This window comes from Pelophylax lessonae (genome assembly GCF_965119305.1).
Source record: "Pelophylax lessonae genome assembly, chromosome: 5".
Lineage (NCBI taxonomy): Eukaryota > Metazoa > Chordata > Amphibia > Anura > Ranidae > Pelophylax > Pelophylax lessonae.
Genome location: NC_138772.1, coordinates 125,555,680 through 125,581,350, shown reverse-complemented (window position 1 = coordinate 125,581,350; position 25,671 = coordinate 125,555,680). Strand labels below are relative to the sequence as shown.

Genomic DNA, 25,671 nt, shown 5'->3' with positions numbered 1-25,671 from the left:
AAGTCCATTCATTCCAAAATTAAACTAAGTTGAAAATTTTAAGCAATTTCAAATGACTCATTGGGTCATCAAATGTACAAAGAATTTTGTAAGAATACCATTTTTTTTAAACATTTATTTGAAAACCTACAAGTGTATGGGCAGCTTAAGGCAGGCCATATATGATTGATTTTTTTCCCTTCAGTTAGCGGATTTAACTAAAAAAATAATCATTCTTTGTGGATGAAGGGAATCCTCCTTCTGTGCTATTGTATTCTGCCGACCGGGAGTCTTCCCCTATTGGTAGAATACAATGATCAGTGCCAGCACTGCTGACTTTACCTCCCTATGTCCCGAAAATGAAAAAAAAAAGTCCCACTTCCTGGGCCCTGCTGTTGAAATGATGGGACCCAGGGAAATGTAATTTGAGCCCCGGTAAACAAGTAGGATTGGGGGTGTGGTCTAGTAAAATCCATTTATTCATTTAGGAAGAAATGAACAATAAAGTTGCCCTTGGCCCCACTGTTGGGCTGATGAGGTCTGGGTCCAGTACAACAGGACCAGTTGTGTTGCCTTATCAGCAGTCCTGATCAGAGCTGCTGGCTATAGCCGGGGGCACTGATCATTCTGGAAAAGCCAGACAGGCTGGTTGTACACAAGTCGATAGATCCACTTGTGCATAACTAGGTATCCCATACATGGACTGAAATTTGTTCCGTCCATGCTGAACCAGCCAAATTTCAATCAATGTATGGCTGGCTTAAGTGTCACTATCTGATAGCAAAACTTCACGATTTGTCTCTGTTACCCCTGCTATATCACTAATTGAAACAATAGCCTTTACAAATCTGAAGTATCAGGCAAGTCTTTGAATGAAGGAAAGCTGGTCTGGATGCATACTGTTGCAGACAGACAATGGAAATTGTCTGAATGAGAGACCGCTATAAGTGGCATGACACAGTTACAGGCATTAATAAGTGATATTATGAAGATCCATAGCCTATCAAAGCAACCTCATTTATGGCCAAAGCATTTCCTGTGTTTGTCACATATTATAGAGTTATTGATTTTCGTCAGTTGAATTGTTATTCATTGCCAAAAGACAGGGAAAAAAGTTGTAAATAATTTATATATTTTTGAGATTTTATCTTTGTAGATGTTGCTATAAATAGGCAGCAGAATTGTGATATTCCCTGGGAGATAAATTAGGCATTCTATCCAGAATGCAGGAAACTGTGTTGACCTTGATGATGGGATCAGAAAGAAATATGGATATAATATTCATAAACTTCACAGTAAAGAATTATTCATGCAGAGTCACTGCCCGGTGAGAATAGGTCTATTTATAAGTAAAGATTCTGACAGGAACATCTTTGGAAGGAATAAGTTACCTTATCTTGGTGTTTCCATTCTGCTTTATATAGAAATAATATTGCTCAATGCCAGCTCAACTCAAAGACTTGAAAACTTTTTTTGAAATATTTTATTTGTCTAGACAATCAGCAGATCCCTGGATCCAATGCAGCTGTCTGCACATGACTCATACACAAAGGGCTGCATTTCTGTGCCTAGGAGCCACAGGTGTTGTATACAGCTGCCAGTACAAGTCAATGACCAGATATGGTGTATGCCAGTAAATACAGATCCAACAGTATACATGCTTACAGGTACAGATGTATGTCCCTAGACACAGAGGGCTTGATTTATTAAAACTGGAGAGCACAAAATCTGGTGCAACTCTTCATAGAAACCAATCAGCTTCAAGTTTTTTTTGTCAAAGGTTGATTGAACAAGCTGAAGTTAGAAGCTGATTGGCTACCATGCACAGCTGCAACAGATTTTGCACTCTACAATTTTAGTAAATCAACCCTACACTATCTGCCAAAACCATGTAGTTTGTTCTGGATGGTGCAAGTAAAGCTGGATACACACTATACAACTTTTGTTGTTAGATTTCCTTTAGATTTACCTTTACTATGTAGTGCAAGGGCCTGCCAGATTGCATACAAATTGAAAGTGTTTAGGTTTGACCTCATATTATATGGTTTTGGTAAATCTAAAGGAAAAAAATCTAAAGACAATTGTATAGTGTGTATTGCCCCTAAGGGTTATAGCCTTTCTTAGATGTTTACATAGTTAGTCTGGTTGAAGAAAGACACAAGTCCACCTAGTTCAACCAATAAAACGTAAAAAAAAAAAATGTATACAACTCAATATACACAATCCTATTTCCACAGTTGATCCAGAGGAAGGCGAAAAACCCGAGCAAAGCATGATCCAATTAGCTCAAGTAGGGGAAAAAATTCCTTCCTTATCCCACAAGAGGAAATCCGATTTTCCCTGAATCAACTTTACCTATAATTGTTACTATCCAGTTATATTATGTACATTTAGCAAAGAGGACAGGCTTTTTTTGAAGCAATCTAGTGAGCTGGCCAGAACCAGCTCTTGAGGAGTCGATTCCACATTTTCAAAGTTCTTACTGTGAAGAAATCTTTCCGTATTTGAAGATGAAATCTGTTTTCCTCTAGACGTAAAGAGTGCCCCCTTGTCCTCTGTGATGACCTTAAAGCGAATAACTCAACACCAAGTTCACTATATGGATCCCTTATGTATTTATACATATTGATCATATCCCCCCTTAATCTCCTCTTCTCAATAGAGAATAAATCCAGTTCCTCTAATCTTTAAAAAGTACAAAATGTGTTCCAGGTCTCAAGAGAAATGGGGATTCGAGTGTGCCCAAGAAAAATACATTCTTACAAAAGCTAAAAACAATACATTTTTTTTTTCCTAATACGAAAAAATACACAGAAATGTAGTACATTAAAATTTCTGCACATATACATGTATAAATTCAATCTTCATGTAAAGATGTTGGATGAGCGCTGAAAGAGGTACAGATCAATGCGCTTCGCCAACACTACAGGCTTCTTCAGGATCCGAATTCTATTTAAGATAAACCTCCACAAGCCATTCACAAATACATGCAAAAAAACATTGTCAGTTACCTTGGTGGAGGCCGAAGTGCTGAGAGGGCTTCCCTTGCAGCTAAGTGCGGACCACTGCTGGAGGTGAAACAGGAGATGACACATCCCAAGGAGCACTGGATGCGGGTGAATACCGGATGGATGGATGGTATGATGTGGACCGCTTCCAGGAGATCTAGAGATGCTCAGTGTAAAGAGACAAAAGGTTAATGCCAGGCCAAGGGTCATACACAGTAAATCAGTCTGAGGTAATGGAGGTACAGAGGGGCAAGACAAGAGAGAGAGTCCGTGGGGGTCCAAGCCAAGGTCGGTACACAGAAGATCCAGCAGAGGTATTGTTAGAGCAAAGAGTGGTCAGGCAAGCCGAGGTCGATCAAGGGAGAAGTGCAGACGAGTCAAAGGAGCAAGCCGGGTCAAAAGCAGGAACGCAGGTAACAGACAGGTCACGGGTACAGGAGCTGACGATAAACCAGCACCGGAGCGTAGCCAGAGAGTGTCTTATATAGGGCCCGGATGGGTGTGATGACGCACACGCTCTGCGCCGGCACGCCTACGTGCACGCGCCGGCGCACTCCCACGCATGCGCACCCGCTTCTAGTATCGTTATTGCGGCTGAGTGGCGCTTCCTTTCCTGACAAACATCCTATTATTATGAATCTTGAGAGGGCAGAGGGACCTAAATTTGAATGTGATGTTGAATCTGGACGTTGAAAATGTAATTGGAAATATTGACACTAAAACAGGTATCACACAATAATCCAGTCTCCCCAGCAGAGTGAAAGCATCAGCAACAAACACCAAATAAACCCAGTCAGGGTCAGATATAACACCATGACATATCCATGTTCCAATATTATAGTAGCCAAGCCCACATCCAGGAGTAATCCCTCATATCCCCTCTCCAAGAGAAGAAATGCACGCAAGAAAGATATGCAGGATTTTTAATGTACTACATTTTTGTGTTTTTTTTTTTTTTTTTGTATTACCAATTAAAAATGTATTGTTTTTAGCTTTTGTAAGAATGTATTTTTCTTGGGCACACTCAAATCCTCCATTTCCAGTGTTTTTCTTCTCTTGAGACCTGGAACACATTTTGTACTTTTTACTCATTTTGGGGGGCTGTGCCAGTATTTTTACACAGGAATCTCCCTCCAGCCAACATTTCTTTCCTCCAATCTTTCCTCATAGCTGAGCTTCTCCATGGCTTGTATCAGTTTGGTTGCTCTTCTCTGCACTTTCTCCAGTTCCCCGATATCCTTTTTTACCACTGTGTGTGTCCCCATTTGGTAGATTTTCCCTCCCTTCCTGTCAGGATATGAAGGGAGGGTAAATCTCCCTAACAGGAACACAGACAAAAAAAAGTTTTAGTGGGGATGGGATATGCTTTTATTGCTGTGACAACCACACCCATAATGCCTACTTTTCCCTAACTTGGAGGGAGTGCCCCTCGTTTCTCCCAAATGTCCCAGTTTTTGGTCTGATGTATTTCCTTCTTTGTGACTCCAAATGTGTTATACTACACTAAAAGTTTTCATTCAACCTCAAAATCAGTGGTTGGTAATCTTTTTTGAGTCATTGTACCCTCTAAGAATCTGATGAAAACTATGGACCCCACCCCCAGAATATTCATATAAACACAACTTTGCATGCATTGAATATCTGTATTTTATTTTATTGAAATTAGATTGCCTCACACATATAGCCTGGGCACACCCTAATCACCCTGTGTAGTGCCAATTTCCCCTGCTTTCTAGCGCCCCCTGTCTCCCCCCTGCAGTGCTGCCAGCTTCCATCCTCTCCTCTCCCACCGGCTGCTGTGGGGTAATTTTCAGGATGGAGAGCGTGGTAAGGGGCCGGAAAATATTTGATTTACCAGCCCCTTCCTTTTCTGAATCCACACAGTGAGTGATCTGTGCCGCTCACTCCTGTGTTGATTCTTAACTGAATCATAGTAAACTATAGGCCTAAAGAAGGAGCTCAACTGAGATGCACCATCCCCAGGCTGTGGCCTCTAGGTCTGAAAGAGAACTTGCTCTAGCTCATCCCAAATATTTATACCCTTTGCCATGATGCTTCACTGGCAAAGAAAATGTTCTAGTGGTTGGCTGGAAAAGGATATAAATATTTATAAATCAAACTCACTGTGAATCCTCTTACTAATGCCAAAGATGACAATGCTGCCTACTGACAGCAGAGAGGACTGGCGACCATGCTGGACATAAGGAAAACTGAACAAGAACAGACTGCAAATTGACATTGGATGACTACAGCCATGCACACTAAATTTAAGTGCTTATGGCAGGGTGGCTACATATATGTACAATCTCCATTTAATTTACATACAACTACTGTATGTAGTGCAAGCGCCAGTCTGATTTATATGACTATACAAAATAGTGTATATAGACTATACAATCAGGTTGTATTGTGTATAGTAAGCCTGAGGCTGGAAATTCCAGTATAAAGGCTCCCACTACTGCCTCCATGTCCAGTGAGAAGGTGGGAGATTGTAGAGAGCAGCTACTCTCGGGCACGGCACTGGATTGAAATAGAACTCAGGTACTGTAAGTATTTAGGAGGGGTTGGGGAGGTGTAGGGGGTAAAAAATCTTCTACCTTTACAACCACTTTAAATCTATTAAGAAGCCTGGAATTATGGGTTGCTGGAATCCAGGGGCTACTATGGGAAACAACACAACTCACATTCAAGAATCAGCTTTGTGATGTCTATAATGCTTGTATGTGAAATACGTATGCTAGTATATACAGTATACAGGGCCGGTACGAGGGGGGGGGGGGCGGAAGGGACAGAAGCCCTGGGCAGAACAAATTACTGGAGGAAGGGGGGCGCAGCGCACCCGCAGGTAACGTTGCAGCATTGTGCTGCTACAATCTGGCTGGACAAGTACACTGTCTGTGACTGTACACGCTGGCTGCGCTACTGCTACATAGCTACAATGATGTGGGGAGTGCGCTCCTGCACCCGGCACAAGCCTAGGACAGACCAGCCCTTCACTTCCCTGTCAGGCACAGATCAGGCGGAGTATCTCTGTCTGACAGGCGCTTCCTAGTCCCCGCCCAGCGTGATGTCACTGAGAGGACGGCTAGAGGCGGGATGGGAGAGGAGCATAGCATGCTGCTGTCTGTCGGAGCTGAGACCTGCGAGTGTGATCAAGTAAGCACATTGTCATCTGCAGTTGAATTTGATAACTGTTTGTATTGGGGGGGGGGGGGGTTAATTACCAATGGTATCTGTAATATGCAGCATGAGAGGGTTAATTTATTACTTATGCATCAGTGACCAGTGGCAATACATTAGCCCCTCATGCTGCATATTACAGATACCATTGGTAATTAACCACTTGTCAACCCACCGCAGTACATATACTGTAACAGTGTGGTGTTCTGTCAGATTACCGCTATCCATCAGATTGTGTAACGGAAGTGACGTTCTGACATAAAACACTTACAGCACATGCGCTATGCGATCCAACATGCGTTCCATGATGGGTAGCGGTAATCTGATAGAACACCCATGCAAACATCTTACTACACTACCCTACGTCTTGAATTTCAGAGTAATTTTAGTAATAAAGTGAGCGGAGATAAATATAAGTATTGTATATTGACATCTGTGATGCTGTTTTGATGTTACATTTTGAAAGAAGCTGGACGCCAGCAGTAGGAAGGTGGCAGAGGCCATGTTAGTACACCCCGCACTGCTCAGCTTTATGCTTTCAAAATTAAACATCCAAACAGCATCACAGATATCAATATACTGTATTTTTTTATATCGGCTCACTTTATTGATAAAATGACTCTGAGATTCAAGAGGTAGCTGGGTGTAGTAAGATGTCTGCGTGGGCGTTCTAAGAGATTACAGCTACCCATAAGATAATGAAGTGTTTGAAACGCATAGCGGCGTGGAACACATGCTGGAACGCACAGCGCATGCGCAGTAAGTATTTTTTGGTCGGAACATCACTTCCATTACACAATCTGATGGCTAGCAGTAATCTGATAGAACAAGTGGCAGTTACAGGCACTGTGACATACCCGTACGTCATTGCCTGTTTCAGGATTTCAGGTACATGCCCCCACCCATCTACTCCCCTGTGATTTGACACAGCGGGAGTCTGTCAGCAGATCCCAACCAATGATTTATGGCCGGGACCTGCTAACCAGCTGTGCCACATCACAGCCCAGAGCCCTGGGTTGATAATTAATATAGGGCTCTTTACAGAGGGAATAATCACTTTTATTTTCTTTTCCCTGAAAAGCACAGAAAATAAGCAAATTGATCAGTAGAAAAAAGCAGCACACATTGTTAGGCACACAAATAACCCCTTGATTGCCCCTAGATGTTAACTCCTTCCCAGTCAATGTCATTAGTACAGCGACATACAGTATATAAAATATATATCATATATATATGTATAATATTATCACTGTAGTGTCACTGGTGATGTCAGTGGCAGTTAGTCAGTTCCCACAAAGTGTCAGTTAGTGTCACTATCACAGTCCCACTATAGTTTGCTAATCTCCGCCATTACTAGTATAAAAAAATTCCTGTATATATCCCATCATTTGTAGGCACTATAGAGTTCACACTAACCAATTGATATACACTTATTTGTTTTTTTACCAAAGACAGTAGAATACATTTTTTCTTATTGGATGTTTTATAGCAGAAAGTAAAATATTTTTTTTCAAAATTTTAGTTTTTTTTTTTTTGTTCATACAATAAAAGCTAAAAAAAAACCTCAGCGGTGTGCAAATACCACCAAAAGAAAGCTTTTTTTGTGTAAAAAAAAATGATATAAATTTTGTTTGGGTACAGCGTTGCATGACCGTGCAAATCCCAGGTAAAGTAACGCAGTTCTAATTAGCAGAAAATAGACTGGTCAGGAAGGGGTTAAAATCTTCCAGAGCTCAAGTGATCAATAAGCCCCCCCCACCCCACATTTGCTGCATTATTTTTCAAAGCATTTTAAGTGCCTCTAATAAAGATACATATAATTCAATTATGTGAGTGGACATTGTTTCTATTGAATTAAACCTAATTTAATTTGTTTTGTTTTAAGTATTTACTTGTTTCAAAATGACACTGACTCTTTCTTTACAACCGGGGGGGGGGGGGGGGGGGGGCGCAGTTTGCCATCTTCACCCTGGGCATCCGATGTCCTTGTCCCAGCACTGACAGTATATATGCTATATTACCAAAAGTATTGAGATGCCGGGCTTTACACGCACATTAACTTTAATGGCATCCCAGTCTTAGCCTATATAGGGTTCAATATTGAGTTGGTTCACCCTTTGCAGCTATAACAGCTTCAACTCTTCTGGGAAGGCTGTCCACAAGGTTTAGGAGTGTGTCTATGGGAATGTTTGACCGTTCTTTCAGAAGCACATTTGTGAGGTCAGGCACTGATGTGGGATGAGAAGGCCAGGCTCGCAGTCTCCGCTCAAATATCAAAGGTGTTCTATCGGGTTAAGGTCAGGACTCTGTGCAGGCCAGTCAAGTTCCTCCAACCCAAACTCGCTTTATGGACCTTGCTATGTGCACTGGTGCGCAGTCATGTTGGACCAGGAAGGGGCCATCCCCAAACTGTTCCCACAAAGTTGGGAGCATGAAATTGTCCAAAATGTCTTGGTATGCTGACAATTTCCTCTTCACTGGAACTAAGGGGCCAATTTCAACCCCTGAAAAAGAACCCCCCCCCCTCCACCAAATGATTTGGACCAGTGCACAAAGCAAGTTTCATAAAGACATGGATGAGCGAGTTTTGGGTGGAGGAACTTGACTGGCCTGCACCTCAACCCAATGAATTAGAGCGCAGATTGTGAGCCAGGCCTTCTCTCCAACATCAGTGCCTAACCTTACAAATACGCTTCTGGAAGAATAGTCAAACATTCCCATAGACATTCACTTTCTTCATCAGCTCATCCTCCACAGCTATTGCCTTTTGTATCAATTGACCCTCCCTTTTAGATTGTAAGCTCTAACGAGCAAATTCCAAATTGTATTGTAACTGTAATGTCTGCCTTCATTTTGTTAAGCGCTGTGCAAACTGTTGGCGCTATATAAATCCTGTATAATAATAATAATAATAATAATAATATATACAGTATATATATACATGGTGTATATAGTATATATAATGTATCTCAACTCCTTAAGGAAGAAATGCTCATGAGGATTCACCTAATTTATTCTTCCATTACAGACACAAGTAAATTAAATATTAAATTTAAAAGCAATATTTTTCCATTCTCCGGTGTCTTGAGATAAGTATAATTGGAAAATCCATTGGTCTTTCTTGGCTGTACAGAAAATGGGTTTTTCCATCCTGGGAGAATTCTAATTCAATAAAATAAATAAAACATGCAGGTCTGTCTTTGGCTATGTATACTATTTTGCCACCCTAGTAGATAAGTGAACAAGACCGCCTTGTAATTAAAGGAAGTATATGGTATAGAGTATCCGTGTTACTGAATAATAAACTCCGTCCTGTGCTGTTCCCAAAGCCTTTTAGCTCTTTTCACTTATAACAAAGGTAAGGGAAGCAAATCTAGAAGATGTATGAAATGTTAAGAAATTGGTGGGCCTAGGGCAAAGATGTCATAGCATTCCTTAAAATGACCAGCAGAACCCCCAACAGTCCGAGATTCTGATGTTATAGCCCCGTATGCCCCACATAAGTCCCATTGCCTGTAAATTTATTAAGTGCAGTGGGACTTGTTGGCATAGTTTGACTTTTCCTTTAAACTCCATCTACATCACTACATTTTACTATGACTACAGCGGCAGCCAGTGGACCTTATGTGAGACATAGAGTGGCTGTATATGAATCTGAGACTGTTGGGGAAGTATGAGGGAGCCCCCCCCCCCACCTTAATAGGCTCTGGAAACGGCCCCATTGTTATTATTACATTTAAAGCAGCCCTAAGGTTCTGTTCACATTAGTGCGACTTCAGATAGGACTTGAGCCACACAGAATCAGTTGATATTGGAAATTATAATGTTTTGGTGCCCCTTCACAATAATGCAATTTAGCATGATGCAATTTTGGAAAAGGTTCTTGTACTACAAGAAATGGGCAATTTGGGACTTTATGTGAGAACTGGCGAGCACTGCTCAGTGTCTCCCAACCTGCGAATAGTCAATTGAAAAGCAAGATGGGATAAATGAAGGTGGGTGAAAAACAGCCGGTCCCTAGTTTGAAATACTTACCCACCAGTCTGCTAACAAACCAAAATAAACCTGTCTAACAATATAAGTTAAAAACAGGAGTTTAGTTTACACATTTGCAAATGCATGCGGAAGCTGCAAGGCCAACAACAAGGCATCCTGCGTTTCTTGCAGAACCTAACAATAGGTTCTTGTACTACGGTGGTGTGATTTCAGGATGATTTTGGCCCCATAGAATATGCAAAATTCAAAGTAGCATTCAAGTCGCACTACATAATTACACTAAAGCCCCTTTCACACTTATGCGACGCGATTTTACCGTGATTTTGTGACGCGATTTTGCCACGATTGTGACGCGATTTTGAGCAATGGCTAAGGGCTATATACCTCAAAACGCATTAAAATCGTGCCAAAGTAGTGCAGGAACTACTTTGAAGTCAGTGTGACTTCAAAACGCACTGATACGAATGGGGCTTATTGAAAATAATGGAAAACGACTTGTCATGCGATTTTGCGGTCCAAAATCGCGGGACAAGTCGAACTAGTGTGAAAGGGGCCTAAAACCACATCAAAATCGAATCACAGCAGTGTGAACATAGCCCAACTGTCCAATTAGTCTAGAGATTTTTTTTGATAGGGCACCCATGTGATTAAATGATTAAATCAAATACTATCAGTTGCCTGCTTCGCAATACTGCAACAATTTGAAAGCCATTTCTTTCTAACTGAACATTTTTATCATTGAAGATTCTTGGGCTTCAGTTAAGTGAATTATTCACGCTCTTAAGGTGTACCTGAGAAAATAAATCTGGGAGAATAATCTGCAGCATCTGCTACAGGCAGGAGGAAGCATTTCATCACTCCCCCCTACCCACTGATCACCTAGGTTGTACATTGTAATTTTCTTAACGTCCCAGAGGGAGAGACTGCAGCCGGAGGGATGAGATGTGTTAGACAATCTGCATACATACAGCTAAGAATATAAAGGCTACTAGATGGGCACAAGATTGCATCATCTTCAGGCAGGTATGTTAGTTGAGGAAATAGAGTTTGACCCTGGACAATGCCTATAAAGGAAGGAAGGAAAAAAGTACTTTTTTTCAGAGGAAAAAAGTCATTGTAAATGTTATGCATACACAATACTTAACATACATGCCCTTAGGCTGGCCATATACTGATTACAATTCAGGCAATCCGGCACTGACAGGACAAATTTCGATCTGTATGTGAACTTCCCTGCTCAGCAGAAATCAATTGATTAATCCAGCCTTTTTTTTTTAACCAGGATGCCTTTAGGTTACTTCTGGAGTTCCTTGGCAAAATGCCAAAAAATGTATACAGATTAGCAGGTGGATCAAGCCTGCCTTTCAGCCCCGGTTCACACTTATGCGAGTGCGGGAAGGCTGCGAATCCGCAGCCTGTTCCCGCATTGCACACGCACCCCCGGCAGTTCACACTGCCATATGCGATACGCTGGGGGTGTCAATGTAATCTTAACGACACCCCCAGTTTGATATCATATCGCAGTGCGAACCGCTGTGCGATCTGATCCTGATGCGGCTTCCAAAAAGGGTCCCTGTGCGTGTTTGCTGCGGCTGCGGTGCGAATTTAGCCATACAAAGTGTATGGCTAAACTCGCACCGCACAGCCGATCGCATGTAATGAAGGAGCAGTGCGCTCCGACATTACATGCGAACCCCGCACTCGCACAAGTGTGAACCGGGGCTCAGTTACACAAAGCCACTGGTTTTCATTGTGTCCCTTTACAACCTTCTAGCCGATCTAGGTGTTCTACAAACCAATGATGTCATCAGTTGATAAACAGGATGTTGGTTGCCTGCACAGCATGCTTGGTTTGCTGAGTAAGGTAGACAAACTGAGGGAAAAGTGAAACATTGGAGTACTAGTCAGTACCATTGTGCAAAGGTGTATTTGCTTTGAAAGAATATATAATCTCTAACATTGGGCATCCTACATGTTCCTGTGTTATGTGGCTGTTCCTGTATTACATAAAACTATAAGGTTTTTTTTTACATTTTAGAATGAGTTGCCTCGAGATTGTTCAGAATTTTAAAGGGTGCCTTGACTGAAAAAGGGTTAAGAAACAATGGATTAAATTACTTCTGTTTAAGGGACATGTTGAGGTCAGGACTCGTCAAGTTCCTCTACCCCAAACTCGCTCATCCATGTCTTTATGGACCTTGATTTGTACACTGCTGCGCAGTCATGTTGGAATGGGAAAGGGCCATCCCCAAACTGTTCCCACAAAGTTGGGAGCATGAAATTGTTTAAAATGTCTTGGTATGCTGATGCCTTAAGAGTTTCCTTCACCGGAACTAAGGGGCCAAGCCCAACCTCTGAAAAACAACCCCACACCGTAATCCCCCCTCCACCAAATGATTTAGACCAGTGCACAAAGCAGGGTCCATAAAGACATAAATGAGCGAGTCCTGACCTTAACCCGATAGCAATCCTTTGGAATGAATTAGAGCGCAGGCTGGGAGCCAGACCTTCTTTTTTTTTTTTTTTTCTTTTTAAACGGTTTTTATTGAAGGCAAAAGAAACATGGTACAGTAACATGCAGTAGAAAGCTTAGGTACATGCCGTGATATAACAAGTCACAGTAAATATAGAACTACAGCATATAACATTCAAGGAATAGGTAACAATGTGACACGCATAAGAGATCGACCTGGCATCCCGACTGAGAAGCAGTAATGGCACGTACAAATTCAAGGTGTGACCGAGGTCACAATGCGTAAATGGGCCCCCTCATAGAAGGGGCCTCAACCAAAACAAAGGTATAACACTTAATGTGATATGCCAGGGGCCGAGTGGGGAGAGGGGGCTGGGAAGGCAGGGTTGGGATGAAATCAGGGTAGGTGGGAGAGGGTTATGGGGGTTTGGTAACAGCTGGTAACTGGAGGGAGCCTCGAACCCCCCAGGGAGGAGCCAGACCTTCTTGTCCAACATCAGTGCCTGACCTTGCAAATGCACTTCTGGAAGAATGGTCAAACATTCCCATAGACACACTCCTAAACCTTGTGGACAGCCTTCCCAGAAGAGTTGAAGCTGTTATAGCTGCAAAGGGTGGGCCAACTCAATATTGAACCCTATGGACTAAGACTGGGATGCCATTAAAGTTCATGTGCGTGTAAAGGCAGGCATCCCAATACATTTGGACAATATGGTGTATATACAGTATATGTTCTATATTTTATTCCACATAGCTCTGCAACACTGTACAGCCAGTCAGGTGTCCTCCAAAATGTCCTAGTTCAGGTTTTTAGCCTATTGTGTCCTTTCTCCACCCTTGGTTTTAGGGTTGGATAAAAAATCAGCATAATCATAGTTTTCCAGTGATCAGTAGACACAAGAAGCTGGCTTTCTCAATTAGGAAATAGGGTTGTCACTTGTATAGCTTTGCTATTTATTTTCTCTAAAATTTATGCAAAATGATTATATAGCAAGCTGTACAGACAGAAATCCAAACAAAGCCACTATTAAACTGGGCAGCAATAATAAAAAATGTAAACAAAAATTAAGAAAGGTCATAATAATAAAATAGCATGGATCAAATTTTTGACTTCTCTACTTTTTCAGATCCTGCTTTTCAGTTACGGAGCACTGACATACATTTCTATCAGATTTGGGATCTCTATCAAACAGCTGGTCGGCATGTCTTCTCCAACCATGAGCACCACAACGCAGCCAGGTCGGTCTGTTATTCCATGTGTATATCATTGTGTCATGTTTGGAAATAATTTATTCCTTATATAGCAAATTGAATGTTGAAAAAGATGCAGAATATAACATAAACAGTATATACATGTGTTTGTTGAGTTAAATGTTTCAAGGACAGGGATTGATTGTATACATCTTTGATAATGAAAGTTGCATAGTATAATTCCACGTGTCATTACTATGGAGAGTGAAAATAAAAGGACTAGTGAAGAATGGGCCAGTGTCCTTCTACATGATGAGATGCTGCATCGTGGTGTGCGGAGTCTGTGTGTATGACCGGCTGAGATTACCATGTAAGCACATACTGCACACATCAGACATGTATTCCATGCTTACATGGCCAAATGGGTCCAGAGAGACACATCAGACCCCCATGTGGATGTACTAATGATGACTGATGATGTGACTGATTTTCACCAAAGTTTTCCCCTAACCTATAATGTTCCTTGTAAGTTGTAAGATAATATTTTAAGTTAATTATTTGTATTATATTTATATTTATGCTCCATAATCAGTTGTGGACCCTAGATGTGCTATATATGTCCCAAAAAGGTTGGTATAGCACACAGGACATATGTAGTACTAGTAATTCCCAGCTTGTCTAAATCATGGTCCAGAACTGCTGGGTAAATACAGTAGATGTGGAAGCTGCTGCTTTCAAAAAAAAAAATTGCTTTAATACATTGTTACTTTTCTATCTACTCGGTTTCATTCATCTGCATATCAAAGGGATTAACTTCAATCTGCAGATGATTAGTAAAAGCAACCTAACAAGTAAAGAAAAAAAAAAAAATGAAAATAAAATAAAATCTGTTTATATTTATTCCTAATCAACCCTTAGTTTACCCTAATTAGTTTCTTCTTCCCTTCCTCCATAAAATGTTCCTGATTGTTTTTATTACGATTTTCATAACCATTAATATTTAAACTTTTTTTTTTTTATTTTCTTTGTTCATTATTTTTAGCGTTGCATTAAATTGAAGAAAAACATCTCTTTATTATGTGTAAATAACTTTGTAATGCTTTGCACCAGAATAATCACGTTAATGTCATTTTAGAAAAATTATACAATGACATTTTTATTTAACCTCCCTGGCGGTATGATTATGTCAGGAATTCTGTACCAAAAGCGGTACCATTTTTTGCATGGAAATTTGGCGTTATGTATTATAGGCCTACAATTCTTAGTAAATACTTACTTAAACCTGACCAAAACAAGACTCTAGTAGACATCCCAGATGTGATAAATTTGAAACACAAACACATGAATTATAATCTAATCAATAATATAATTTTATTCAATAATGCAATGAAAAATAATGAAATTTGTCAAACAAAGAAATTCAATACAAATCCTGAGTGTGAAACAGTTTGAAGCATGGAACTAGACAAAGTCCGACGTTGCAATTAGGACAATAGTACCTTGTTTCTTTTCTGACTTTTTTTCCATTGCCATCTCTCTTGGAACAGCCAATGATGCACATCCTGGTAGGCACTAACTTTCTTGTGGTTGGCATTTGCGAAGTCTACAAAATGACGACCTGTCAGGCGTTCTGGATTGCCAACGTCAACAGCGCGTCGTCCGGGTTAGTTAGCAGATACTGATGGCGTTGGGTGGTTGACAAAAATCTGCTCAGCCACCTTCCAGATAAAGTCAGAATGAACAAGCGGTATGTTAGTGTTTGCTTTAGAAAGGATATAGGCGTTACAAAGGCATTGTTCAAGGAGATGCCTGAAAATCTTTTTGTAATGCTTCTTCTGTTGCTTCCGCATTGCCTGATCAGCTCGGTCGACACCTCCCATTGTGTGATTATAGTCGATCACGACTTGCGGCTTCAGCATATCTGTTCCGTGTTTTGTGCGGACCATGGCAGTGGAGGTGCTGTGTACGGTGCTCATGAGACGCACGTCCTTTTTGTCTCGCCATCGCATTGTCATCATTTCACCCTTTTGAAAGGCAACCATCTCTCCTTTTTTTAGTTTTTTCCTGCCAAACATTGATGGCATGTCACGCCGGTTTGGCCTAACGGTACTATACCCATCAGTTTTGTTTAGGAGCAAAACCTCATAAAGTTCCGGAGATGTGTAAAAATTGTCCGTTGTCATGCAGTATCCCTGGTTCAGCAATGGATCCAGCAGTGAAAGGACAGATGATGTGGCCATCCCATAGCCGCTGTACCTGGGATGGAACTTGGTACTTTTACCGGTGTAAATGACTGCATTCCAGATATATCCAGTGGATGATTCACAGAGCATATAAAATTTGATACCAAACTGCGGTCTTTTGGATGCAATAAACTGTATCCAGCTCAGGCGTCCCTTGTAGGCCATCAGACTTTCATCCACACTGACATCCCTTTCTGGCACGTAGGTCCACTAGAAGTTGGTGACAATCATTTGGCACACCTCCCAGATTTTTTTGAGTTTGGGCGCAGGATGCGTGGCCTCATCAAAACTCTTCATTGTTGGCGAAGTGTAAATTCTTCATGATGAGTGAAAACCGGTATTCGGACATCACGGTGCCAAAAAATGGAGTGGCCAGCATCTTATTGGTGGTCCAATACCATTTCTGGAGCGGTTTCCCCACCACCCCCTGAAGGATGATGAGTCCCAGAAACTGCCAGATGTCCTCTTTAGTTACCGGTTCCCATTTTCTGGATCTGGAAAATCTGTCACGCAGCGTAGCGGATTGCTGCTCATGGTAGCGGTTGGTTTCAGTGACGATTTTTAGAATTACCTCCTCAGTTAAAAATAATTTCAGGTACGCCACAGGGTTGTCACTCTCCACATCAACCTTCATCCCAGGAGATCCAGTGAATCGGAATCTCGGGGGCGCTGCCTGGTCCGCATCGCTGTTTAGAGGGCACCAAGTGCGCACATCGCTTAGGTCTGGTGCGGGATCATCGGGGTTGTCACTTTCTGGATCAGTGTCGGTGTCAGAGTCAGATGACAAACCTCCCCACGACTCACTGTCGCTCTGTTCTGCGAGCAGCTCCGTGTCGCTGCCGCTGTTGCAGTCGCTCAGCTGATCCAAAAGCGCATTTGTAGGACAACACTTTTTTGATGCCATTTTCAAAGGGTTTTATTTGTCACAAATGACAATGGCAAGGGGCACTGAAAGGGCACTGTGTCTGATACTAAGGTGATACAGTGTAATCCTCTCAGATTATACTGTATCACCTCCTTTTTATGTGTTTGTGTTTTGTGCAACATTTGAATTTCCCTCCTCGTTCCGCTCCCATGCAGCATTGCTGCTGCAGGAAGCGGAACCAGGAAGTCATCAGAGCGACGGACGGCGCGGCGGGGATCTCGGCGGCGATCACAGCAATGGGAGATCATCGCTGGATCGCCAGGAGAAGGTAAGGAACCCCGCTGCAGGCTCTGCACATCTACCCCGAGCGTGACTCGGGGATACCGATCCTAGCATGAAAATAACACCCCGAGTCACGCTCGGGGTTACCGCTAAGGGGGTTAAAGTAATATATATTTTTTTTTAACTAAAGTGGGGTAAACACTATAAGAAAAAACGATTGTCTGATTTTCCTCATTGTTTCACAGCAAATTGGAACCAATGAAGGAAAGTTTGTACGAAAATTATTGTACGACAAATGCTTTTTGTTTGTTGTTTATTGTTTCTGATCATGCGCAGTCTTTCGTTTCTAATTTTTCTCATAGGAAAATCGTACGAAACTGGCACACATTATACGCAAATCGTTCGTTCTGTTCCCATATGAGAAACATTGTGGAACTTGTTCCTTCAGAAATTTTCATTCAGAAGGTTGGAATGTCTCAGAATTCACATTGTTCCAAAAGCTATATTCATTCATAAAAAGGATAAATAAGATAATGATAGTCACTCTAGATGCAGTTCAGGATATGGATGGTACATAAGTGGTCACAAATGTCCAGGCTAAGAGCATCTACACAGGGCCCCCCAACAAAGAACAGCACCCTAGTAAGGCACAGGCTGGCAGGAAATGCGGCCCTAATTTCTTGATACCAACAGCTGGGTGTCCCTCCGTCTAAACAGAAAGGGCAATGTATAAACCACAACATACTAAATACCTGTGTTGGTGAAAAATAACAATTGAGTTACTCCAGACAGTCCGGAGTGGCCCCACCTAGACTATTAAAGTCAGCAACAATTCAGTGGATAATTTGGGGTTAAAACAGCCCACCAAGAACTTAGTGGCCCATACATAGACATAGCCAAAGGGATCCAAAATACACTATGTACAATCTAGTCCATGCTCTGGAAGTGGGGTGCCATATTTTCAGGGGGTTGGCATTTAGTAGTGTGGCATGCTGTATTGATGCTTTTAAAGGGTTTGATACCCAAAACTTTTTAATTAATCTGTAATAAATAAATGCTTTTAATGAAATAAACTCATGTGGGTGTAATCATTCTGGCAGAAGGGGTCAGTGCCTTTAAAATCCCATGATCTTCTCACAAATGTTTTTTTTTTTCAATTACAATTTTGGGATGTGGCATTGGCAAACACAGTTGAACTCATTCACATATTAGTTCTATTACAGAAGAGGAATCCACCCTGTCAAGCCTCCCGCCTTCTGCCATGCTGTGTTAAGGTAGGACTAGAAAGAGGAAGAGCTGAAACTGCAGTGGGGAATGTCGTTTAATAGGGGGCTGTGATTGTAAGGGGGGGGGGGGCTGTGTTTGGGGAGAGCTGTGATGTGAGGAGGAGGACTGTAATAGCAAGGGGGGCGGTGATGTCAGTTTGGTGGAGGAAATGTAATTGCAAGGGGGGGCTTTGACGTGAGAAGGGAGGGCTGTGATGTGAGGCTGAGGAAGGTTCAGGACAACCTGGGCTCAGAGGAGGTGGAATGAATGATGCTGGCCATCAGACTGAGGATATTTAGTGGCCAAGAAGTAAATAAAAGTACAAAATAAAAGAAAAAACTGACAGAAGTTCTAAGCTCCTCCTTCATTTGTTATTGCAACCTATGGATGGTTTAGTTTCTCATACCTGGATTACATATGGAGCTTATACATCCAGGTACCAATAGCCCTAGTTAGATTATTTGAAGATGGCCCATTGAGCCAAAAATACTTAGGGGCTCTAATATGCATACAGCGCCAACCTCCCATGATCATGTGCACCTGCTGGCCTTACTATTGACGCATTATGGGCTGCCCTAATAGCCAGTAGTGAGACTCAGGAGGTACAGATTAGAAACCTGATTACATAACACAGCACCCCAGCATTCAGAACATGGGAAGTGCTGTCCAAAGACTGACCCCTGGAGGTGCCTTCTCTATACAGTAAGCAGTGAGTTCATGGCTACAGGTCTGTTTTAAAATCTATACGTCTTCCTAGCATATTTCCCAAGACACCTGGAACTAGACTTTAAAATTGTTTGCAATAACTACATGGCTTAAATATTTTATGCTCCGTTCTAAAAAATAAATATATTATGACAGCCTGCAATGACACAGAACTGGAAGTCAATAGTTATACCAGTGAAGTAATAGATGCGGTGTGTCATTTCATTATTATTGAAGTTATTATCCGTAGGATCATAATTATGCTGTTCATTGTTCTGTAGCTGATACATCCTCTGTAATAAAATGACCTCATAAAATTTAACCCAGAACCGCGGTGTAATGTATTTATACAGTCTGGACGTTTCAACACTGCCTGTTGCAGAAAAGAAAAGTCTGCTGCCTTTCAGAAAAAAAAAAAAAAAAAAACCTTTTTAACTTTGAAAGAGCACTTTTGTTATAGCAGCTTGACAGAGAACATCGTCTATAATAGGCTCTTCCACAAGGAAAACTCCTGCTGTAGACTAGCTGCTGACATATTCCCGCAGATACACATATTATTTCAGGTTAAGAAATACATCGACTTCAATGGGGCTGAACTTTTATCCATCTTGTTCTTTGTTGCCCTGAAATTTGAAAAGGTGACATGTCTCTATTGTTCTTACAAATCCCTTAAGTGTCCCTTTTCTAAAATAGCACCATCTGGTTTAATCGCCGCTAGGGCTTTTGGACCTACTATTTGAGACAGTATTTTTGTACCTGTATTCTCCAGCTGCACATACTCCAGAGCTTACTGTGTCATCAGAACTGAACTGCTGAAAATAGTGCTGTTTGCTACAGAACAGAAGGACCCCAGCCCCCTGGATTGTTTGTCAAATGCAAAAATAACTCTTTGTTTTCTTTACAATGTTCATCAAACACACAGGACTGTTTTAAAATGGTTTTATACCTCAGACATGAAATTTGAACAAAGCATATACCTCTAAAGCAGGAGTGTCAAACTCCATTTCATCCCAGGCCACATCAGCAGCATGGTTACCCTCAAAGGGACTGTTGACGAGGCTTATATACCAATGCCAGAAGCCTGGCCAACAAGATGGGAGAGCTGGAGCTGCTGATGTTTGAGGAGGACTTAGATTTTGTGGGGATAACTGAGACTTGGTTTGACAGCTCTCATGACTGGATGGCGACCATTCAGGGGTATTCCCTTTATCGCAGAGATAGAGAGGGTAAAAAAGGGGGAGGGGTATGTTTGTATATTAAGAACAGTATACAGGTAAATATGAGGGATGATATTAATAATGGAGCTATGGACGAGGCAGAATCCCTATGGGTAGAGCTTCAAAGGAAAGGCACGGTGGGGAAGGTAATATTGGGCGTATGCTATAGGCCCCCAAACCAGAGGGAGGAGGGTGAGGTGGACCTCATGTTACAGATAGGATTGGCAGCAAGGATGGGAAATGTCATTATAATGGGGGACTTTAATTATCCTGATATAGACTGGGCAGAAGGAACCGCGCACTCAGCCAAGGCTCGGCAGTTCCTAAATGTTTTGCAGGACAATTTCATGGGTCAGATGGTGAATGCACCGACAAGAAACAATGCGGTACTTGACCTACTGATTACCAACAATACAGACCTGCTCACGGATATAGAAATACGGGACAACTTAGGGAACAGTGACCATAGGTCAATTGGTTTCAGTATTAATTACAGTAATAGGAAACACAAGGGTAATATAAGGACACTGAATTTCAAAAGAGCCAATTTCCCTAAACTGCGCTCGCTGCTAGAAAATATCAAATGGGATAGAACCCTGGGAACAAAGAACACGGAGGAAAAATGGGAGTGCTTCAAGAGCATACTTAACAAGGGGGTGGGCCAGTGCATTCCACAGGGAAATAAATTTAAAAGAGCAAAACTAAACCCTGGGTGGCTAAACTCCAACATAAAAATGTATATTAGAGCTAAAGAAAAGGCCTTCAAAAAATACAAGACTGAGGGGTCATTGGCAGCATTTAAGCATTACAAAGAGTGTAATAAGAAATGTAAAGATGAAATCAGGGCGGCTAAAATAGAACACGAGAGACATATAGCGGAGGAGAGTAAAAAGAACCCCAAGAAATTCTTTAAGTATATAAACAGTAAGAAAGCGAGGCCAGAACACATTGGCCCCATAAAAGATGATAAAGGAAAAATGGCCACTGAGGACAGAGAAAAGGCGGAAGTGTTAAATAATTTCTTTTCTTCAGTCTTCACAAAGGAATCGGGGGGCTACACGAACCCCGCTTGTAAGGCCGAACTAAATAATACACCTCAGGAAGTGCCGCCATGGCTAACAGAGGATAGACTTAGAGCTAAACTAGAGAAACTTAACATAAATAAATCCCCGGGACCGGATGGCTTGCACCCAAGGGTTCTAAATGAGCTCAGTCAGGTGAGTGATTGCCAGACCATTATTCTTGATCTTTAAGGATAGTTTACAGACAGGTATGGTGCCAGCTGATTGGAAAAAAGCCAACGTGGTACCAATATTTAAAAAGGGGCCGAGATATATCCCGGGTAACTATAGGCCGGTCAGCCTAACATCAGTAGTCTGCAAAATTTTGGAGGGGATGATAAGGGACCACATACAAGACTTTAGTAATGAAAACGGTATTATAAGTAGTAATCAGCATGGATTCATGAAAAATCGTTCATGCCAAACCAATCTATTAACCTTCTACGATGAAGTGAGCTGCCACTTAGATAAAGGTAAGCCTGTGGATGTGGTGTATCTGGACTTTGCAAAGGCCTTTGACACCGTTCCCCACAAACGCTTACTGTACAAACTAAGGAAGGTAGGTATGGACCATAAGGTGAGTACCTGGATAGAGAACTGGCTCCAGGGGAGAGTACAGAGGGTGGTGATTAATGGGGAGTACTCGGATTGGGCAGGTGTGGAAAGTGGGGTCCCCCAGGGTTCTGTCCTGGGACCAATCCTGTTTAATTTATTCATAAATGATCTAGAGGAGGGGATATCTAGTACAATCTCAGTATTTGCAGATGATACTAAATTAGACATGCCAATATCTTCTATGCAGGATGTGGAAATCTTGCAAGCAGACCTGAACAAAATAACGGGGTGGGCAACTACATGGCAGATGAGAATTAATGTAGAAAAATGTAAAGTAATGCACTTGGGGGCCAGAAACCAGAAAGCAAGCTACTCACTAGGGGGGGAACCTCTGGGCGAGTCTAGGATGGAAAGGGACCTGGGGGTACTGGTAGACAACAGGCTTGGAAGTGGCATGCAATGCCAAGCCGCTGCAAGCAAAGCCAACAGAATACTGGGTTGTATAAAAAAGGGGATTCACTCCAGAAATAAAGAGATTATTCTTCCACTCTACAAGACTCTGGTCCGGCCACATCTGGAGTATGCTGTCCAGTTCTGGGCACCGGTCCTCAGGAAGGATGTGCTGGAACTGGAGAAAGTCCAGAGAAGGGCAACAAAAATAATTAGGGGAATGGAGGACATCGGCTATGAGGAAAGACTACAAGCACTGAACCTATTCTCTCTGGAGAAGAGACGCTTGAGGGGGGATATGATATCAATGTACAAATACTGTACTGGCGACCCTAGCATAAGGAACAAACTATTTAGAGTAAGGGAATACAATAAGACATGTGGCCACTCACTAAAACTAGAGGAAAGGCGGTTTAACCTTAAAGTGCGTAAGGGGTTCTTCACTGTAAGAGCGGTAAGGATGTGGAATTCTCTTCCGCAAGCAGTCGTATCAGCGGGGAGCATTGATAGTTTCAAAAAACTATTGGATGGACACCTTAAAGACCACAACATACAGGGGTATACAATGTACGGTTAAAAGCAAACACACACACATAGGTTGAACTGGATGGACTTGTGTCTTTTTTCAGCCTCACTAACTATGTAACTATGTAACTATGTATCTGGGGTGCACAACAAACAGAGTGCAGGGTTTAGGAGTGCGTTATGTACAGAGTGCAGAGTTCAGGAGTGTGTTACGTACAGAGTGCAGAGTTCAGGAGTGTGTTACGTACAGAGTGCAGAGTTCAGGAGTGCATTACATACAGAGTGCAGAATTCATAAGTGCATTACATACACAGCGCAGAGTTCATGAGTGCATTAAGTACAGAGTGCAGAGGTCGGGGGTACGCTATATACAGAGTGAAAAGTTCAAGGGTCCGTTACATACATTTTAGGGGTGCCCTATGCACAGCATGCAGAGTTCAGGAGTAGAGTTGAGCGGACACCTGGATGTCCGCATTCGGCAGGTTCGGCCGAACTTGAAAAAAAAGTCCGGGTCCGTGTCCCGGACTTTTGCCGAACTTTTCCCGGACACCGAACCCCATTGAAGTCAATGGGGACCCGAACTTTCAGGCACTAAAATGGCTCTAAAACACCAATGGAAAGGGCTAGAGTGCTGCAAATGGCAGCAAAACGTAATTAAGAGCATGGCAAGTGCTCTGCAAACAAATGTGGATAGGGAAATAACTTAAAACAACAAAAAAAAAACAGAAAAATAAAACAATGTTCTTTATCTCTGAAGGACGAGGCCCATATGGAGTAGGAGGGAGGTTGAGGTGGTGGTGGATGTGGCGGTGTCATAGGCGTGCGCACAGGGTGTGCCGGGTGTACCTGGGCACACCCTAATCAACTAGGGCACATTAGCATCATCGCTCTGTTTGCCAGTGAGGAGATGGGAAAGATCTCCCTCGGACCTGCTCTGCTCTATTTCACTTTGCCAGCAGGGAGAGTAATGTATCGGGCCATGTACATGTAGGCAAACACATGCATGTGTATTTAAACTTTGGGGTGCACACCCTAATGCAATAGGCTGCGCACACCTATGGGCGGTGTAGGTGGAAGCGGCGGTGGAGGAGGACCAGGGCCGGATTAAGAGCATCATGGGCTTGGTGCTGAGGATTTTGAAGGGCCTTAAGGGCCGTGCCTTGGCATGCACCAGAGGAGGAAGGGTGCAGCCATGCATGCCTAATTCAACATGGGATGCTGTCTCTGAAGCCCATAAACACATCCATGCATCGGCAACTGTCCCTCCTTGTCCGGCCTTCGTGCTGTGTGGGGAGGTTCTGAGGGAGCTGCCTGGGGAAGCGAGCATAGAAGCCAGACTTCTGTGTTTACAAGTGACAGAAGAGCGGTAACAGCGAATATGGCCAACCCGGGGCCTATATTAAGGTAGGGGCCTGGAGCTGCAGCTCCAATAGCCCCTATGTTAATCTGGTCCTGTGGAGGACGAGGTAGCCAACACTGCTTTTTTTCAGAAATTTTAAATGAGGGTACACCCCAAAAGAGTGAGAAAGAGCAAAAATAGAACAATGGCTGGGTAAGGTCGGTATCCATCGCTATTCTGCACAAGGTACGGAAAAGTCCCGTGGGATCCATGAATGGTTCATTTTAATGAACGTGAGCTTGTCCACATTGTCTCTGGACAGGCGGCTGCGCTTGTCTGTGATAACGCCCCCAGCCGTGCTAAATACCCGTTCAGATAATACACTGGCTGCAGGGCACGCCAGCACCTCCAAGGCGTAAAGGGCAAGCTCAGGCCATGTGCCCAATTTGGAGACCCAGAAGTTGAAGGGGGCAGACCCGTCATTCACTACATGTAGGCGTGTGCACACATACTGCTCCACCATGTTGGTGAAATGCTGCCTCCTGCTAAGACGTTCCATATGAGCTGCTGGTGCTGCTGTTTGTTGTGGCGTGCTGACAAAGCTTTTCCACATTTCGGCCATGCTAACCCTGCCTTCTGAGGTGCTGGCGGTGCCCTGGTTGCGTTGGCGACCTCTTCCTCCTCCTCCTCCTCCTCTGCCTTGTGCTTCCACTGTGGCCCCGCTGTCAGGTGGGAATGCCAGCAGCATCGCGTCTACCAGCGTGCACTTGTACTCGCGCATCTTGCGATCGCGCTCCAGTGAGTGAATTAAGGACGGTATGTTGTCCTTGTAACGGGGATCCAGCAGCGTGGCCACCCAGTGATCAGCACAAGTTAGAATGTGGGCAACTCGGCGGTCGTTGTGGAGACACTGCAGCATGTAATCGCTCATGTGTGCCAGGCTGCCCAGAGGCAACGAAAGGCTGTCCTCTGTGGGAGGTGTATCGTCTGTGTCCTCTGTATCCCCCCAGCCACGCACCAGTCATGGCCATGAGCTGGCCTGGGTGCCAACCTGCTGTGAACATGGTTCCATCTCCTCCTCCTCATCCTCCAGAACTGTGCCCCTGCTGGACAATTGTGTCCCTGGCGTTTGTGTGTGCAGGAACCCACCCTCGGAGCCCCTTGCGAATGACTGCCCTGAAAGCCTTGGAAATGTTACCTCTTCATCCTCCTCCTCCTCCTCATCCTGTGCCACATCCTCTTCCATCATCGCCCGAATTGTTTTTTCAAGGAGGCATAGAAGTGGGATAGTTAAGCTGACAACGGCGTCATCAGCACTGGCCATGTTGGTGGAGTA

General features: G+C 42.9%; 1 protein-coding gene across 1 annotated transcript in view; it reads left to right on the top strand.

Moving 5' to 3' along the window:
* Nucleotides 1–25,671, top strand: part of LOC309556060 (histone deacetylase 9-like) — an 861,320-nt gene that overhangs the window by 90,220 nt on the left and 745,429 nt on the right. Inside the window, exon 2 of the mRNA XM_082258372.1 lies at nt 13,764–13,875. Coding sequence (XP_082114498.1) covers nt 13,764–13,875 — 112 coding nt within the window. The remainder of the gene's footprint in view (nt 1–13,763; nt 13,876–25,671) is intronic.